The 19,099-nt window shown below is 40.6% G+C and overlaps 2 protein-coding genes across 3 annotated transcripts; one reads left to right on the forward strand and one right to left on the reverse strand.

The window, feature by feature from the left end:
• The first annotated feature begins 6,630 nt into the window (after positions 1 to 6,630).
• bend3 (BEN domain containing 3) lies at positions 6,631 to 12,814 on the forward strand. The gene is made up of 4 exons (XM_072365340.1): positions 6,631 to 6,806; positions 8,549 to 8,603; positions 8,725 to 8,903; positions 8,996 to 12,814. Exons 2-4 carry the CDS (start codon positions 8,552 to 8,554, stop codon positions 11,210 to 11,212), a joined length of 2,448 nt encoding a protein of 815 aa, XP_072221441.1. The 5' UTR covers positions 6,631 to 6,806; positions 8,549 to 8,551; the 3' UTR covers positions 11,213 to 12,814.
• A 139-nt stretch (positions 12,815 to 12,953) lies between these two features.
• mtres1 (mitochondrial transcription rescue factor 1) lies at positions 12,954 to 15,832 on the reverse strand. 2 transcript variants are annotated; one of them, XM_072365686.1, is made up of 4 exons: positions 15,774 to 15,832; positions 13,618 to 14,059; positions 13,424 to 13,496; positions 12,954 to 13,347 (listed from the first exon to the last, which is right to left on the reverse strand). In XM_072365686.1, exons 1-4 carry the CDS (start codon positions 15,790 to 15,792, stop codon positions 13,165 to 13,167), a joined length of 717 nt encoding a protein of 238 aa, XP_072221787.1. In that variant the 5' UTR covers positions 15,793 to 15,832; the 3' UTR covers positions 12,954 to 13,164. The 2 variants fall into 2 exon arrangements, with proteins under 2 accessions (XP_072221787.1, XP_072221788.1); XM_072365687.1 differs by having other exon boundaries at positions 13,618 to 14,053; positions 15,774 to 15,826.
• Positions 15,833 to 19,099: the final 3,267 nt, after the last annotated feature.

Below are 19,099 nucleotides of genomic sequence, written 5' to 3' on the forward strand. Positions count from 1 at the left end.
CAACTTTGCTTCTGCTCATTCAGTGCAGTTAATCTGACCAAAACTGGACTTTTAAAGTGCATTTAAACACGTTTGTCTGGCTGAAACTGTACAAAATCGAGCACAAACGTGATAATTTCCTAACTAACTAAGATGGAAGTGACAAAGTTGTCTTAGAAAAGTTTGGTAGAGGCTCATGGTTGAGCTGCTCCATCCGTCCTCCTTATGGGCACTTTGTTGCTTCTTGAATGGAAGCCTTGAGAATAAAATCTGCTTCTGTTGTCCTCTGCAGGACGCTGTTATGAGTCATACTGAACAAACTAAGGTTGTTGCTGTTTTCTCAATAAAGCTGCTTTCGTCAGGCAGCTAAAAAATCAGGCTGTTAAAATGACACGTCACCTTAAACATGTCCAGACTGTCGCTCTGCTCTAATAAAAGTCTGACTTTATAACCACGGTTTAATATGACAAAATCACCATCCAAGTAGCTCAAGAGAACGTTAAAAGCATTTCGCATACTAAAGGAAATGAACTGATTCCCCTCCTGTCATTTATACTGAGAAAAGGATAATAGTACAGTGAAGTAGCCCAACTTAAATGTGCATTTAAACGTTTTCACCTTTAAACCTCCTGAGGCTGTGAGTGTGGGAAACATATCTCGTCTTTTTGAGCTGCCTCTGTGGCTGTGGACACTTTTCTTCAAGAAATCTAAGCTGCACGATGTGAAGAAGACAGTAATTTAGTCCCGTCTTGTCTGTAAAACAAAAAGAAAAGGCTTGGGGGCTTGTTAGAGGAAACTGACTGTGGTATAGCTGTTTATAAAGTCTCTTCTTTACTTGTTAGATGTAATTATATGATCGGATGCGTCGTAAAGTAAGTGTTTCTGAAAACAAAGGGCAGAGCTGTAGCAGAGGGCACTGAAGGGGAAAATTAGATGCGAGTGTGAGGAAGAGACGGAGGGGGATGACAGGGAAGATGATGTCAAAGATGAAGGTGGAGGATCTATTTTTTTAGAAAAAGAACAAGCTGCTGTCTGTTGCTGGGTTGTACGTCCACTTCCTCCTCTGTTTTGGTGCCCTGTGTACAGCGAGGTGCTCTGTGGGCCAGGGAGAGCCTCGGGCTCTTCATGAAATATTAATCCTTGCCGTGAGGAGACATTAGGAAAGTTACATGGAAAATTAAAAGGACCAAACAAGGAGAAAGGCCGGGGCACTGCCAGAATGACAAATATAGTTCCTAAACAAAACTTTTTTTAAAGAATGAGGGCTATGAAACTGTTGCACAGATGTTCCCTGTCGAAACCAACCGAAGATGAATTGACTGGATGTGTTTTTTTGTCTTCGGCTCCAAGAGCAGCCTGTAGTGAAACTAAATGTTTAATGAAGAACAGAAATCATAGCTTTTTTCCCTCCCCGACAACATTCTACTGCCAGAATGAATCTATTTGATATCTCCTGCGAAGCCCAAATTAAGAGCAGAAAGAGGAAGGAGAGCGTCTCGTCATTTTTTATATGCCGCGCAGCAGAAACCCGACTCTGTGTTTGCTTACTGTTTCCAGTTAGAGTCCTGGGTATCATGGAAGCAGGAGTTGGCAAAGCTATAAGTTTACATCCAAAACACGAGGTGGGGAACAGCGGCCCTAGTGTGGCTGGCTGGCCCAGACGATGAGTGGTGTAATTACAGCAGGGTCCGATGGAGAGTCAGTCAGCACAGTCCAGCAGATTCCATTACAAACACACAGACGCACACATAAACACCGCTGTGGGAGCTGGGGACGGGACGGCTGTTTGCGTCGGTGTTCGGCAGAAAACATCCAGATTTTAGGTTCACTTTAATTCCAGATGTTTTGTCACTGATTGGGATCTTCTGGAGACACATTTGTTTCCACTGAAACGGATCAGTATTATTCAGAAAAACACTAAATCATGATTTCAACTCATTTATGTACATCTACGTCGGATGCCTTAATTACTGACGTTTAAGGGTTCAAATATACTTGGAAACATTATATGTCTATAACTTTGCCAGCGTTGACAGATATATTCTCAGTCTACAGGTCTCTTGTGAATTTGGAGCATTTCATTTGGATTTTTTGTCAGTGCAGGTGCTCAAAATTAGGTCAAAGATCACTATTTTGTGCGTGAAAAGGCAAAGAGACATTTTTTTTAATTCTTCGAGGCTATAATAAGCTAAAATCAGTGTTTTTTACACAAAAATCCCTCATAATATACACTTTCTTACAGTGTTACACACCTAAACTGAGGGATAGAGTTTGTTTAAGTAGGTTTTCTTTCACAAATTTTCGATAAGTTGCAGTATAGTCACTGAAAAATGTGCTCAATCAAAGTGTTGAGCAGGACACTGAAGGGTTTCACATCTTAAAAGTATAATTACACAGTTGGTGCTGCTGTTCCCACTTTATAAAAATCCTTTGTGCTGTTTCAAGGCAACAGATGTTTAAATCTGACAGAAATCTCTGGAATAAAATGCCTTCTATCTTATTTTTGTGGCTGAAATCAGTTTCTAATTAAAGGCTGTATTCCACATAAGCACAAGGTTAATTTAAGGTTTATTTTGGTTTTTGTTTATTATACTGTGTAAATCTAATTAGATATGTACTGATGTGCATAAAGAAGTTATAAAGAATAAAAACACTACATTTGTATTTTAACCGCCTCCACAACTTAAATTTTACAATATTCACAGTAAATTGTGTTCTTTATGCTAAAATATTGGCCTTATTTTGCAATTTTGTTCAACAATTTAATAAATAAATCTAAATTTGGCATCACAAAGCTGAATTTAATTGTAAAACAACAAAGTGTTTTACAGTTAAATAAAACTTACAACTGAAACATCAATAAAAGACAGTAAAACCGCAACAAATATGAATAAATGAACGATAAAATACAACATGAAAAGGTCTGAGGTCTTCACAACTTCACGTTGAGGAATATTATTCTGGATTTGTAGACTTTAGCAAAGCATCTTCACTTCTGGGAGACTCTGCCTCCTTAAGGTGCTCTTTTTTTTTTAACCCAGTGTGTTACTGACCTGTTTTCTTTTTAGCATGGTTTACTTTTCCAGCTTTTTCCAGCCACAAACTGAAGATGAGCTCATATTTTTCATGAAATGGTAAATTTCCTCATTTTCAACATCAGATATGTTTTAAATGTTAGACCCTGAACAAAATATTGGCTAATCATTGCAATTTGTTTTTATTCACATTTTATTCTGCGTTCCATCTTTTTTTGGACTTGGGGTTTTACTTTATCTTCGATATTTTTTGTTTTTAGTCATATTTTCTCGTCTTTTTTTCAAACATTGCACTGTTTTACCTCGTTAAATGTGTCTGTACAATAAGTTGTGTTTTCCTAAATTAATCTATAGTCGTGTAAATAGTAAATTACATTATGAATTTGATTTATCAACTTTTTTTATTCATAAATGAGTGCATTAGTCTCCAAAATCCCTCTGCATGTCATTTGTAAAGTACTTTCAGTACCTTTGATTTGTTTTAATGTGCTATATCAATAAAGTCTGATTGGTTTATTGATTGTGTGACTGGCTACAATCATGTGTATTGATTTCGATCAGTCCTGGTGTGATAATGATACTTCTCTGTGCTTTGGAAGCAGTTTGTCCTGCTTCTTTCTGCACTCTATATCACAGCTGGATGCAGTAGGTGTTTACCCAATTAAAAGAAAATGACTTTATGTCTTATTCACTCACTAGATGTTGCCAAGAAACTCTAAAACCTAAAAATAAGGTGGTGCGATGATCCTCATTTGCAACCTGACTAAGTCTCCGTACCTCTCATCATGTGACACATGTCAGGCTGAATAATTGTGATTTTCTGTCAGTGTTTAAACCCTTTGATGGGCTGATGCCTGCTTCCTCTTCTAATACATACCGGGACAAATCTGCTGCCCCTGTGACCCCATTAGGAATGAGTCTGAATGGAAAATGACTGAGAGAGGGATGTTAGGATCTCCATTTGTCTTCCTCTGAATGGCCTATCAGTAAACACCTGCTAATATCATCATATAGCTGTCAGTGATGGATGGAAGTCATTCTCCTGAGATGGGGACAGTATGGCTGATTGGCCTCTTCGACACATGCGAGCATATTGGGCAAAAATGACACTTTAATGAGCTCTTCCCAGCGTTAAGTGCTGAATGCCGGCCTCTCGTCGTAAGCCGCCGCCTGGCTGACCCTGGGCCACGTTCCCACCCCCCTCCCTCTGCACAGGGACTGCTCGCTTCATTGGCTGACAGATCAGACTGCCATGGAGACAGCTCATTAGTCGAATAATGAGAGCCACACGTTGTCTTGTTATATCATCTCTGTATCGACATATTTGTGGCTGGAGAAAGAACATTGGGTGCTACCGTGTGCGTGAAACATCCAATGATTAACGGAGAATTATGGTTTGGGGAGGTCTTCTCTTCACCTCTGACTGACATCAGAGGATTTCAAGCTCAGTTAAAGCTCTGCTTAATGGTTTCTGCCTGTTAAAAAATGTCTCCCGCAACAGCGTGATGAAAATCCATTTGTCTCCCGTGTCAAACTGATAATTTTTTCGAGATCCTTTTAGCTGCCACCGGATTCAAGTTAGAAAGATTTCATGGCAAACTATGACTTTGACTTTGATCTGATTTCACATGGACACGTTGTTTTATGCTGAGTGGTGACGAAAAACAAAGATTTAACTCTTATCCAAAGATTTATTTTATCCTGATCCCTACCTTGATAAATCATAAATTATATAAGGGGTTATAATTTTAAAAAGTCAGTCTTCAGGTATAGAATTCGTCGATATCCCAAGTAATTTAAACAATAATATGAACTATTGTATCCATGTGGTTTCCAGGTGGGGATTTATATGTTGTTTCAGTATCTGGCCACATGGGGGCGCTGTTGTCCAGCTATTTTCCCTCTGTCCTTCTGAATTAATCCCGACTTCCACCTTCTTGAGTTTCTTAACAAAACAAATTTCATCTGTGGGAATATAAGAAAAACGTTCTTGGAAAAAAAAACATATTTAATTCATTATTTAAAGGTTTTCTCAGAAAAAGGAGGCACATTATCTGTGAGATACTGTTATGAGCTCCTTTTTCTTTGGGAGGAATATTTAGATATTTCATTATCTGTATCTATTACACTTTTTTTCAGGTATTTTGCATAATATGAGTTATTTATCAGTAGAAATAAGCCTCCTGTGTTAATCGATACTTAAAATAATTTATAGAAAGAAAACATTTTGTGGCTACTTGAGGAAAAAGTACCAAGTTACCAAGTGAATCTACGGTTTGTATTGAGTACAATGCAGTAATGAATACTAAGTAACTCTAACAAAAGGGTGAAATTGATTATACTATATATACATAATCAGATACATATTTTTTCATGTTTAATTTTTATTGATGAATTTGAAATGTACACAAGAGTCCTGACCAAGCCCTCATTTCTTTATATTTTGCTTCCAAGCAGCCAGACTTTCTTGTTTTCTTTTAAAGTGGTCTTGAGCAATAGTTCTCCAGGCTTTCTTTTGGGCATTAGCTGTTTTTTTTACTCATTTTCAGTCCACTGTCACAGAGACATATTATTTGTTCACATTTCTTTAGTTGCATCTATGAAAAACAGCAAAGATAACACAGTTTGACAGACAGAAAATAGGATTTCTGCAGCAACAAGGTGATTCCCAAAGAGCTATCAGCTGAAAACTTGGCATATCTCAGCATGGTGTGCAGTGTGTCCTTAAAACATTTGAGGAAACTGGACAAGTGGAGGACAAAAGAAGAAGTGTCAGGCCTAAAAAAACTACCTACAGCAGATGAACAGGATCTGAAAGTGATGTCCTTAAGAAAGAGGAAAAAATCCAGCAAAGACCTGACAGGACCTGAGAGATGCATCTGGACCTTCAGCTGATCCATCTACTGTTGGCCCAAGCCTCATCAGAAATGGTCTCCATGGAAGGGTGGCTGTCAAGAAGCCGTTCTTAAGGAAGGGAAACAGGGAGAAAAGGCTGAGCTATGCCAAATGACACAAGAAGTGGACTGAAAATCAGTGGCAACAGGTCTTATGGAGGGATGAATCCTCCCCAGAGCCCGGACCTCAACATTATTGAAGCAGTGTGGGATCATCTGACAGAGAACGGAACAAAAGGCAGCCCACATCCAAAGAAGAGCTTTGGGATGTCCTTCAAGAAGCCTGGAGAACTATTCCTGAAGACTCCTTAAATAAATGACAGAAAGCTTGTCTCAGAGGGTTCAGGCTGTGTTGGAGAATAAAGGAGCTCAGACCAGATATTCACTTTAAAGCTCCTTAGAATGGTACAAACTGTTGTTGCCTCTAAACTTCATCTATATTGTCACATATTTCTTGTTTCATGGCAATATGTAAAGAAATTAGGGTGTCTCGGTATTTTTTGCGTGTCACTGAATACTTAAAAATACTTTAAACTGATTCAGTATGTCGTCTTTTTAGTTGAATATAACGCTTTAAATATTCAAACATGCTAAAATAAATGTTTTAGAATTTAAATGAATCGTGAATTAGACAAATATCTCGTCAATCACGTCAAAAACAGCCCACATGAGTTCAACAAAGATTATTTTCCAGCCTTCTCTCCGGAACTGTGCGGAAGTGACACAGCAGGCGCGCGCCCCGTCACGTCACGCGAGACAGCATTGAAGCCGAGCGAGGAAAAAAAGAAAAAACATCAACAACAAAACATCAAATCCCTGCAATTTAACCACGGCGATAGTCTGCAGACATGTCCAGCGCCTCCCTTACGGTCCTGAGGGATGTCATGGACTCTTAAAGGTGAGCTCTGACCGGCGGTCACGCGCCTTTACCGTTAATTCACCAACAGTCACAACAGGAGGGGGGCAGTCGTCCACGCAAACATCACCGCGTCGTTAAAATAAACTAACAAATTGCACTGGTGCTGCAGAGAGGCCGCGTTGAGGCTCACGGCGGTGAGAAGTGTAACCATGGCGGGGTTTGCCGCGGCTTGTTAGGAGTCGCGTTCGGGTGGTTCGGTTCTGTTTTGGTTCAGGGGTTCATGGGCGGAGGAATGAGGAAGTGGCTGGTTGTAACTGCTGCTGGAGATGAGCTAGGAGGGAACTGCGGCGTGGACAGCAGATTTACGCCCCCCCTCCAAAAAGAAATGGTCCGAGTTTATTTTTCGGGTGAAAATAAACCGTCAGGTTTGTGGGTTTTTTGACAAGTTTGACGAACCCGGCAGAACTAGATTATGTGCTGAGCCACAGCCGGTCACGTGTTCGCCTTAACGGTTTCTGTTAGTATCCTGAAAACCAATATTTTTATCGATCATAGCTGGATTAAAAGTAAACCCTCGTAACTAGTAATCTGCTACAACATACGTGCACTTTTGTTTGTATTTCTAACCAAATATTTGTCCCTAGAACTGCAACTAACCTGTATTTCTTTATTAATTAACCAACTGCTTGTTATCTCAACAGCTCACTTTAGGGTTTGGCCTGTTAAATGTGATTAAATTTTAAAAGAAAAAGACCATAACAACTATAGAGACTCCCTGCTGACATCTGTGGAGCAAAAATAATGCATGTGCACAATTTACGAAGGCGTGGGAACCAGAGATAATTGTGTGGCTGTGGGTTAGTAATGTGAGAAGAACTCATTTCCACATACTTTTTGCAATATGAAATCAGGGCAATGTAATAAGCCTAAAAAAGTGTCTTTTATTCATAATGAAGATGCAGGATATCATTGGAAATCATCCCAAAATTAAAGATTTAACCTGGATAAGATGGATAATTGCTCTCTGCTGCCGATATTCTGTTTTAAGAACAACAGATTCCTGCTTATTATTATATCCGGCATAACTAACTCAAGGCCACGCAACTCAAATTCATTTCTACTAAGTAACACATGGCTGTGTAATACTATATTTACATACTATACATGTGGGCACAACATCGAGCCTAAATGTTGAAGCTTTTACTCAGAGGTAATCATGTATATTGCAATATTTCCTCATTAATTAGTGGGTAATAAGTGGTAAAAATAGGGCAACAATGAGGATTTAAGCTGCTTAAAGAACAGTGTCTTCGTCTTATGAGGTTTTCCTTTTGCTACCTGGTTATATTTAGCTTTATTTGGCCCAAAAAGAAAGAAGAAAAGGGACCATACTGGATAAAAGATGCATTGTAAAGGAACAGGACGAACAATATGAACTGGATTACTTAACCCGAGGCACTGTTTACATTCCTGCACGTTGTAAAGTACATTTTCAAACTCTGAATGCACTTTGTCTGAGTTTAAAAGTTACAAATGACCATGAGATTACAAAGGTAAAAATTCTGAGACCTTTGTTTGTTTGTCTTTCACTTGCAGAGACGTTTAACTCCAGCTGTGTTCGTCCTAATCGGTGCAAGCGGTTTCCTTGTAACATTATGTGTAAACTAAACCCTCAGCACCCACAGTTCAACACAGCTTGTCGTCAGCTTCTCCACAGAAGTGGGATATTTAAGTTATTTCACGTGTTTGTTATTGATTCTTTTATTTTTTATTTTTTCCAGGCTATGAATTCCTGTGAGCATGGAGAAGTTTCAGATGAAGAGATGCTTGAGAAAGGCAAGTCCTGACCTCTTATCTTTGGTTCTACTACAGGACACTGTGTTAGTGTGGCGTAGCCATGTTAACTTATTCCATGAAGGAAGGAAGTAAGTAGCCGTGAATCTTGTTTTAATTGCAGAACACAAGCATGTCCAGGATGTTAAGGAGGAGACAGAGGATTTTGCTATTTGCAAGCCACCTCAAGGACATGAAGGAGGATCTGCTGGAGCTGCTGAGGCCGGGAAGAGGTCATCTGCACAGATGGGCCCTGATACAAATCAGTCCACCAGCAGTAAGAGACCCAGAGTCTCTAGTGAGGTAAAATAAGCCCAGATGTGTAAAAATATAAGAACGCACAGCGTAGAATTAGTGTCGCCCACGTTATGCTGCCATATGTTTTATCTGTTTAGATGAGGCGGCGCTTGATGGACGACAGCAGCAGACACGAACCACTTTGCCTCACCACAACTGGAGAGAGGAGGGACTGCGTCCAGGAGAAATCCAGAGTGTCCTACAGAAAGCCTCTTTTCAGCATCTCCCACAGGATCTCGGACAAGAGGAGCACGCCGAGTCTGGAGCCGCAGAACAATCACGGCGGCTTGAATCAGCTCAACCTCTGCAGCATCCTTTCGTCCAAGCTCCAAAGTCCAGAGCAAAACGGCTCAATGGAGAGCTCCCCCACCGCGGACGCTTTAGGCCCGGCGCCGACCACAGAGTCCAGCCTTTATCCACTGATTGAGAAAATGTTTTTCATTCTCAACACCTTGAATTCAAGCATGACTCAGCTGCATAGCAAAGTGGACTTGTTAACCCTCGAAGTCATGCGGATAAAGAAGCAGATCAAACCAGCTGAGAAGGTGACGGAGTTCCAGCCTCCCCCCGAATATCTGCTAACGAGCGACGAATTGAATCAGCTGATGGAGCAGACGTCAGGCGCGGGGGAGCTCGGCTGTCGGCTGCTTGTGCATCTGTTCCCGGAGCTGTTCAAAGCCAGGGAGTGCTCTCACGACTGCATGGCAAGCAAGAGGACGCTGGAATCTCTCCACCTGCAGCTGATCCGTAACTACGTGGAGGTTTGCTACCCCTCGGTCAAAAGCAACAGCATCTGGCAGGAAGAATGCCTCCTTCAGGTTAATGACTTCTTTAATCGCTTCTGGGCGCAGAGGGACATGGAGAGCGCTCGGTTGCTCAGGAAGCAGTCGTTCACAGGCGCTGGAATAAAAGCAGAGCATCCTCAGTCCTATCGTTTCATTAATGAGCAGGGCCAGGAGGAGCATATATCTGTGGATAACCAGCAGGGCAGCCTGGCAGGGTCAGAACAGGCCACAGAAGAGTTGGACGAGCTCTCCTCCCCCGAGGACTTTGTTATTTTTCTTATGCATCGTCTCTTCCCTGAGGTTTTTGAAGAGGGGAAAATGCCCGAAGGCTCTGGCAGTTTTAGTAATGTGGGGCAGCTGATTCTGGACTCGGATAAGATGGAAATTATAAGGAAGTATATGGAGGCTAATTTTCCCGAGGTGCCCGAGGATAGCTGGCTTCAGGTGTGCATTCAACACATGGAAGACGCACTGGAGGGTCCTCACAGTAACGGCAACGGGAGCGAACCCGACAATATCAACGATGAGGGCTACGACCTGGCCAGCCTTCCTGAAGATGTTTCTATTATTAAGGTTCCAGAGGTGAGTGACTATGAAAGACCGAGTCGCAAGTCTAAAAAGTCGCTGCTTTCACCCGTGGATTTTGACAATCTGGCGATTCCTCTGCCTGACTTTGCTGTTCCCCAGGAGTACATCTTGTCCCGGGATCAGCTGAGGAGCAACTATGAATGTAGCTTGTCCATTGGCAACTTTGCCTCTCGGCTTCTGGTGCTCATGTTCCCCGAACTTTTTACCCACGAGAACACACGAAAGCAGTACAACTGCAGCGGTTCTCTTGGGAAAAAGCAGCTGGACCCTGTCCGTGTAAACCTGATCCGTCACTACGTGCAGTTAGTCTACTCTCGTGCCAAGAACGACAGAGTGTGGATGTTAGAATTTGTGGGCAAGCTTGACGAGAGGTGCAGGAGACGTGATACGGAGCAGAGGAGATCCTACCTGCAGCAGCGCAAAGGTTACAGTAACGAGTCGGAGCAGGAGTTTCTCTGCCAGATGAACCAGTTCAATGTGGACAACACCAGAGAGGATCCAGATATTCCGTCTTTACCTCCTGAGAAAAGCAGCAAAGACTTCTGTAAAATACCCCTCGACGAGCTGACTGTTTCCAAACCGGACTTCCCCGTGCCGTCCGTCTACCTGCTCTCGGACAGTGAGGTGCGGGAAATCGTCCAGCAGAGCCTCTCTGTTGGGAACTTTGCCGCCCGGCTGTTGGTGCGCCTCTTCCCGGAGCTCTTCACCCAGGAGAACCTCCGGCTCCAGTACAACCATTCAGGTGCCTGCAATAAGAAGCAGCTGGACCCTGTCCGACTGAGACTTATCCGTCACTACGTGGAAGCAGTGTATCCTGTGGATAAGATGGAGGAGGTGTGGCACTATGAATGTGTGCCAAGCATTGACGAACGCTGCCGGCGCCCTAATCGCAAGAAGTGTGACATTCTTAAAAAAGCCAAGAGGTCAAGCACTGTGTCGTAGTCTGAGTACTTTGCAGTTAGTCAACACTTTCTGTCATGAATGAGGTTGCGTTGTTGAACTTTAAAAAAAAAAACTGTCTTATGTAGGATGAAGCCAAGCTGTCACAAGTTTCTTCAGCACTATTCTCACTCATATTTTACCTTTTGGCTACAGCAGCAGATACTCTAGTTTGTGTAGTCTTAATATTGTTGGATTATAAAAAAGAAGAAAAAAAAAAAGCTAAAAATGCTCTTATTTATAAGCCAAACCTGTCATAGCTCGTCTAACATGCTTTGTTGGTAAATGTTGTAGCCTTAAAAACAGTAACAATGATAGTAGCTAACAGCATAGGTCACACAATTCCTCTATTAATAGAAAAGAATCACAGTGATGTGATATATTTCCATTACAGTTACTAATGTAGCATTGTGCCACCACTGTTTTAATAACAATGTGCTTACAGGCGGGTCCATAAGTATTCACACAGGTAGGTTCTTTTAAAGGCTTTTTGCCTGTGTACGCCACCATAACGGAGTTTAAATGCAGCACTTAAGGTGTTTCGTTCCATATTCACAAGCTAAAAAGCATCTGTGATTAACATACTTTAAGTTTAAGAAACTTTAATACGTGTCTTTATGGGTCTGTCTTTAACGCAGAAGCGAGCTCGCTCAGTCGGCTCCAGGTCAGGTGTTTTATTTGACAACGTGCTATTATTTGTTTTTGCCGTGTGTTCTGAACCGTTACTCGTTTGTACCGTGAAGCAGCGCCCTGACACTTCTGTAGCGATGGCCTAAATCTCAGCAGGATTCAATCTTCATTATGCCGCTTCTCTTAGCAGTGATTGGGTTCCACTGACAGCCATGAATGCCAGTGCACATTTAGATCCAATCCTATTTCCTCTCCTTGGCCGTACTCCTCTGTTTTGCAGGGATAAGATGCCCTCTTTTCTATTCATGAGTAGTGGTATTTTATCAGTCCAAATGGCCCTAAATGCTCAAGTTGATTTACTTGACTGCGACGCCTTTATTCCCAAATGAAAAAGGGCGGCTTGTCCCTTCAGAACAAAGGGGTGGAGCCACGGGAGGGCATCCATTTTAGGATGTTTTTATCCAAAGCAACACACCAGCTACAGTACAGTAAGAAACCCTGAATGGATTTAAGTGACAATAAAAGTGGAACAAATACAGAAGAGCTGGTTAGGCCTGCAGAAGGTGTTAGAATAGGAGGCGATTGATTTCCCATCATGGAAATACAAAACAAATAGTCTGGATTTGTGGGTACAGACTCAGAGGTCACTCATCATGTGCATTCTGGACTGTCTGTGAGGCTTATTTTTGTCTAAAAGATTGTTAGACAACCCGACATGCTTATGAACATTAGCAGTTACATCTTAACTGCCTAATTTAACAAAAATCAGTGGCGTACAGAAGCAAAATATGCAAATACTTTGTCTGAATATTTATGGACATGACTGTATGTTAAGCCTTCTTATAGAAGTTTATACTATAAAGATAATTTAACATGACAATGGATCATGATAACCTATTTCTAATAAAAACAGTTAAAGTGACACATAAAGTAAGATGTTTTTACTGTTTTCAGCACCAACATGTTCCTGTTGTAGGTGTGTTCTGAGCTTTTCATTCTTCTATTCTTCCAGAAGATGAAGATTAACTGGAGACATGAGCAGCCAACAAACCACCAATTTACTCACTTAGATAAAAACTCCCCGAGTCACGAGGCAATAATATAAACTCACAAGTTTAAAATTCCACCTTTTGTTTTTATTCTGTGAATCTCACATTCGAGACAAAAAGACACACGTTAAGTCAACTGCTTAATGTCTGCAACCACTCAACTTTTAACATTAAACCTCTGTAATCCGCTCAAGATCCAAAAGTGCTGAAGATTGTTCAGATTCCATTTCTCTCTTGTTCTGACCTCATTGGGCAGTAGCGCTCTGCGATGGAAGTTCACGGCTTGAAAGCCTCGTTCTTGGCGAGCTCGAGACATTTCCACCGCCTTATGGAAACTTTATATTTCTCTGTGTTACTGGTGTCGCCAAAAACCTTTCTGAGGACGACTCTCATCAAAGTAACAGTGTTTGTGTCGTGGTTTTCTGACACTACCAGGTCCAAAGTGTCCCCGACTTTAACCTGAGCAAAGGACAACATGAGTTAAACGAACAGCACTGTGCAAACATGAGAGTCTGAGGAATAGGTCGAAACTCACCGATTTACTTTTCTTGATGAGTTTCTGTCCGTTTAGTCTGAGCTTGTTGCTGTAGAAGGCATCTTCGATTTTACTGTTACGAGAGAAGATTTAATCTGTTAACAGGTTCGAGAAAGGACGCCATCCTTGCTTTTTGCAGTTAATATGTTAATTTCAAAGTTTCAATCATCCAACAACAAATTTCCCAGACTCACTTGCGTGCTATATCCAGTCCAGCCTTTACGATGACATCATAGCGGAAAGACTGCACGTGCTTCTCCATGTCCTTGTAGTCCTTGGGTAGATTTGGGTCTTCATCTTCATAGTCGCTCTCCTCTGGGTCATTTTCATCCTCAACCACATCGTCCTCCTCCTGGGCTGATCGATACGCGCTTTTCTTCTTGCTTTTAAACCTCTGAGGATGCACAGACCAACCCCTGACGGTGTCTCTGCCACGGAAAACGGGCCTGTGGCCGCCAAGTGCAGGGAAAGACGTGCAGCCCCACAGCTGGCGTGTGTGAATGGTCCTGGGACACCACTCGGTCAGCCTCAGGCCGTATCCAGCAGCCAGCAGGTGGCGAGGGTTTAACCTTCCTAGCTGCCTCATGGCGAGTGCCTGCACCACCAGACTCTGCATGTTGCTTCTCCAACCTGTCACTGGGAAAATGCAGAAACTGAAAACACCGATAATTTAGATATAAAAGTCAGTTCGTCAAAACTATTGTGGGATCAACAATATCTATAACCTCAAGGAAAAGACTTAGGAATGACTAAATATTCTGGCTTTGTAAAACACAACTTAATGGCATTTTTATGATGAAATAGAGGGAGAAAATGATGGAATCATGCACCAAAAATAAAGTATTCTGTTTCATCTACTCTTGGCTTGTCTGAAAGATTGAATTCTGTGAGGATCAGCTTTGCAGGATGGAGCCTTTTCATTGACCATTTCTTTCTATTTCCACCACTTTTCATCAGATTGAGATCCGGGCTGTTTGCTGGCCATGTCATTAAGTTTGTTTGTTTTTCTTGAAGTGGCAAGCTGAATTATCATCCTGAAAAAAATTAGCTCAGCATCACCAAACCTCCTTATGACTGATTAAGAAAGTATACCTGAACCTTTACTGTAGAGGTAATGGCTGCTATCCCCCTTGGAAATCTTTCTAAGTTCCAGTATCATCTTGTCCTACGCATGCGATTCATCTCTGAACCTCACTTTCATCCAATCATCCAGTCCACTGTGACCTTGTTTTCGATCTTTAGGTCTTAGTCAAGGTTTATGTTTGACTTTTCTGGATAGAAAACACTTTCTTTTTTAGACAAGCTGACAAGTAACAACCAACATCTTTTGTCACACTCCAAATTGAATCACCTTCTTGAAGGGGTTTTTAATCCTTTCCATTGTTACCACTGACAGCTCTTTTTGGGACCATATTTCCTGCTAATCGACAGCTTGTTGAGGTCTGCAACGACCCCTACCTGCCGCCTCATTTGCATATTCAAACTTCTGCAAGCATTTATTCAAGAAATAAAAAATTTTAAAAAATCACATTGTGATGCCATGATATGTTCCTCACTTTGATATTAAAAGATATACCATTATTAAAACGAGTCTATCTAAATTATTTTAGGCATGTATCACAAAGCCTAAATGTTCCACTTTTAGTAAAGTTTTGTGTCATTTGTTTAATTTGTTATTTACTTATTTTTTTAACTAAATCAAAATAAGAAAATATCCTTCAGAGGTTGGTGGTGTCATATTTTTGGAAGTGGTTGGATGACCAAATTAAATTAATCAAATTAGGGACCATACTTCACAGAGCAAGCAGGACCGGAAGTTGTTGTTTTCTTCCGGTATTCATACTAATATTCGAGGTAAATATTGGGATAAATTTGATCCCCAAATGTAATTTGATTAAACTTTACTTTATTTCCAGCACCAGTCTGTAACGCTCATGTTGTTAATATTAATCAAATAATTAAGAAAATGTAAAAAATTAAAAATTAGGCTAATTTTGTTTGTTGTTACCGGAAGTTGACTCTCCGTCATCCGGTCAGTCAAAACAAAAATACATAAATACGACATTATCAGTTATCATGTTTTCTAATTTGATTTTAGTTGCTTTTTGTGCACATTCACTCACAATTTAAAGTGTTTGTGCTCAAACAAGAATATAATCAATCAGGCTGAAGTTGTAACCCAGCTGAAACATGTACGGCGAGCTAGCTTAACTACTCTTCCATGCGCTCGCGGATTGTTATTTCGGCCCATGCGCAACAACCCGAGAGCAACCGAGTAAAAAGTGGGGCCAGTTTCACTGCATTGTCAAGCAGTCTACTTAATGTGTTAGTTATTTGGTAGCGCACTCACCTATTGAATAACCTTTCATAGCTGATGTCTGCTCTTCGTTGGGTCCTCTCGGGTGTTTGTCACAGAGGTTATAAACATTCCGCCACCTATCGCATGGACGGAAAACTGCATCAAACCGGTGACTGAAAACCAAACGAAGAGGCGTTTATCTCCTTTTATATGCTTTTAGAAGCAGACTTCTCAGATTTCAGAGGTGTATGCTTTCTTTTTTTGTATTCATTTTTAGTGTAGAATGAAATGCGTCAAAACAAGTGTACAATTTAAAGTGTGGTTGAAGAGGCTGACATGTGTATTTATTTTAATGTAACACTTGGAAATAATGACAAAACTGAAGGTTGTAGCCATGTTTAACTCTCTGCTTTCACCATCTTATTCACAGACAGCAAAACTTCTCCCAGAAGCTCTGTTTGGTCCGTTCTATTTAATAATAAACAACAAGAAAAATGCAAAAAGCAGCAATCTTTGTGGAGAAAGATTCATTCTGCAGAATGGTAATGAGGTTAAAAACAAAGACTGGTGACTTTGTTGGACTTTCCTCCACAGTCATTTGACCTCAACCTCACTTATGAGAAAGACAAATATTGCTGACATGACAAGAGACCCGTTAAGTCTTTATCAGATTAGGCTGGTAAAACATGAACAAGCATCAGGAATCCATGCAGTTTGAGGGGCTGCTGTCACTGGAGCAAAAGTAAATAAATCCATTATATTTTTCACAGATTCAGCTTTTCTCTTCCTTCTTAGGCTTTTGTCAATATTTTTTATGCACATTTAAAAGTTGCACATCAAAGAAAAACTTTAAGGCACTTAAGGCAGTTTTTCACTTGATCACATGAACAATCAGCTGTTCTACAAATTGAACATACTCAGTACTTCCTAATCACAACCTTTAGTGTAGTGATACCAGAAATGTGTGTATACTCTTAATTCCTACTCTATTTTTTTGTTATCTTTTAAGCAGCTTGTCAAGTGAAGGATAAACAGTCTGTGTTAGAAACACGGACGTGTAGGAGAGACTCAAAAATCCCAAAATGGGCCAGTAGCATTTGGACTTTATCACATTGTGTGCTGCTTGAAATCAGGGAGTAAGGATCAGTGTAAAATTAGTGCCTGTTGTATTACTGTTTTGGTCAAAAGAATTTGTATTCTGTAGTATTCTGCTAGTCTTGTTTTATTTCTAGGGTTTCTTTACCAAGTCCTTAGTTTAGTTTAGTTAAGTTCTCTTATTCTTGACATCATCCCTAATTCTCCTCAGTTTTCCTGGTCTTGTCCCCAGCTCTCCATGCACACTCTACTCATCAGCCCTCTAGTATTTGTAGCTCTCTTGTCTTCGTAATTATTTCCCAGTTGCTCGTTTGAGCTTTTCCTTTTGATTTCCCTCGTCTGCAGCCCCCTCGATTGATTAGGCTGTCTGCATTTTCGTCTCTTCTACAACGCAGGTTATGTCTTTGCCTTATGAAAAATAAAAATGGCTTTGCAACAAACTACTGAACGTGAAACACGAGGTTTGTGAAACAGGAGGTTTGTAGTGAGTATATTCTATGATGACTAGAAAATAAACAGGCTTACCTGCGATACACCTCAGATCACAACATACTATGATGAAAAGAATTCATAAAGACCGTTTTCCATTTTTCTCTCAAACAGTAAAGGCCTCTGTTTTTATTTGAGTCCGACAGTTTTGTGTCTGATGAGGAACCTTTCTAACATAAGAAATTCGTGTCTGAATGTCTAAAAAGTGTCTCAGTAGCAGCCACAATAAGAGCAGGTTGAACTGCATTCAAATCAAAGCTGCTTCCGTGCTTCCTTTTTTATTTATGTGGTAAAGGAAACACTTCACTGTCCTTTAATAAAAGAAAGGAAAACATTTTATCCCACTCTTATATTTCTATGCAGTTTAACTAACCGTGATTCGTGTAAATAAATAAGGACAAGAGGGTGAATGTGCGCAGCCTTATGATACTACAACAAATGTTAAATGCACACGTTTTCATTTAACATTCATACTCACTCAGAAACTTGTGCAGATACTTTTCTTCCCTTGAACAGAGAAGTATCTTCCACACTGGTGCAATGTTACGCAATTTGCTTCCAGTCAGAGGTTCACTTATCTAAATACAGTGACTGTGAAGATTTGCACTAAACATTGCTCTTTTACCAGATTTACACCCTGGAAATTAAATCCTGGAGTTATTAGATTTATGAACAGCAACTTAACCGGGAAAACTAAACTTATGCCAAGTTTAGCCGTTTAAATGTAGGGAGTTTCTCATATTTAATCACACCCATAGACCAGAAATAACACCTTGCATGTTTGATAACTGAACACAACAGTGAATAAATGTTTGAACACGATGCAGCAGGGCAACACTTCATTAACTGTAAATTGGGACAGGCCTATTTGTGATGATAGGATGAGTCTAAACTGACCTGAAACATACTGTGAAAGTAAAGAATCTGAACTGCATTTAAGAATTAAAATGTTTTGCATTGTTTCAAACACAAAAATCTGAGCTTTCCAGCGAGGCCTGTCGGCAGAGGGTTAACTTAAAGGCTGTGAAATCAGAAATGTATCTGACACTTTGATGAGAAAGTGGACTTAAGTTTAAGAATGAATACAGTATCCAGGCCCCTCCCTCTCTGCTGTGCTTCAGCTCTTCTCTCTATAGACGAAGCTGTGACACTGGCTAGACTCTTTCCCAGTCTCTGACTGTCTGTTTTCACTCAGGCATGACAGCATCATACTAACTGCATCAGGCACACTGAGGAGCCAGAGGAACCTGTTTTCTTTTCCATGTCATATCTCTCATGTATTGCTCAGTGTTTTGTTGTGACAGTTTCATCAGATGTAGCTGAGTTTGTTTGAAAGATTTGCTTCAGCTGAGAACTGTGTGCTAAATTCAAAATCTGGACATCATTTATTTCTATGTGTGGTTTGAATTAGTTACCAATAGTTAATGTCACTGTAGAAAAACAACAATTACTAGCATTAGATTTTTTAAGAACTATTGTTGATTCTTATCTGTGTTACGGTTACATTTACTGTGACACTTTCAGGTTTTAGAGGCTCTTTTTGCAACAGTCACAGCAAGAAGAAAAACAAAAGGAGAAGGGAAGAGTGGGGTGAGTTGGCCCACTCTGTATCTTGGCAACCATGCACTTTTATTGTAATTTGCTCATTGATTTTGGAAGCACCCACTATTTCTGCCATTTATTATTAAACTGAAATGTTCATTAGTTTCGGTGACGGATGGATTCCAGCTCCTCATAACCCTGAATTGGATTAAGTATGTGTAGAAGATTAATGGACTGGTTGTTTGTGACAT

Source organism: Leuresthes tenuis, unplaced genomic scaffold (assembly GCF_036924035.1).
Source record: "Leuresthes tenuis unplaced genomic scaffold, fLeuTen1.0.hap1 SCAF_15, whole genome shotgun sequence".
NCBI lineage: Eukaryota > Metazoa > Chordata > Actinopteri > Atheriniformes > Atherinopsidae > Leuresthes > Leuresthes tenuis.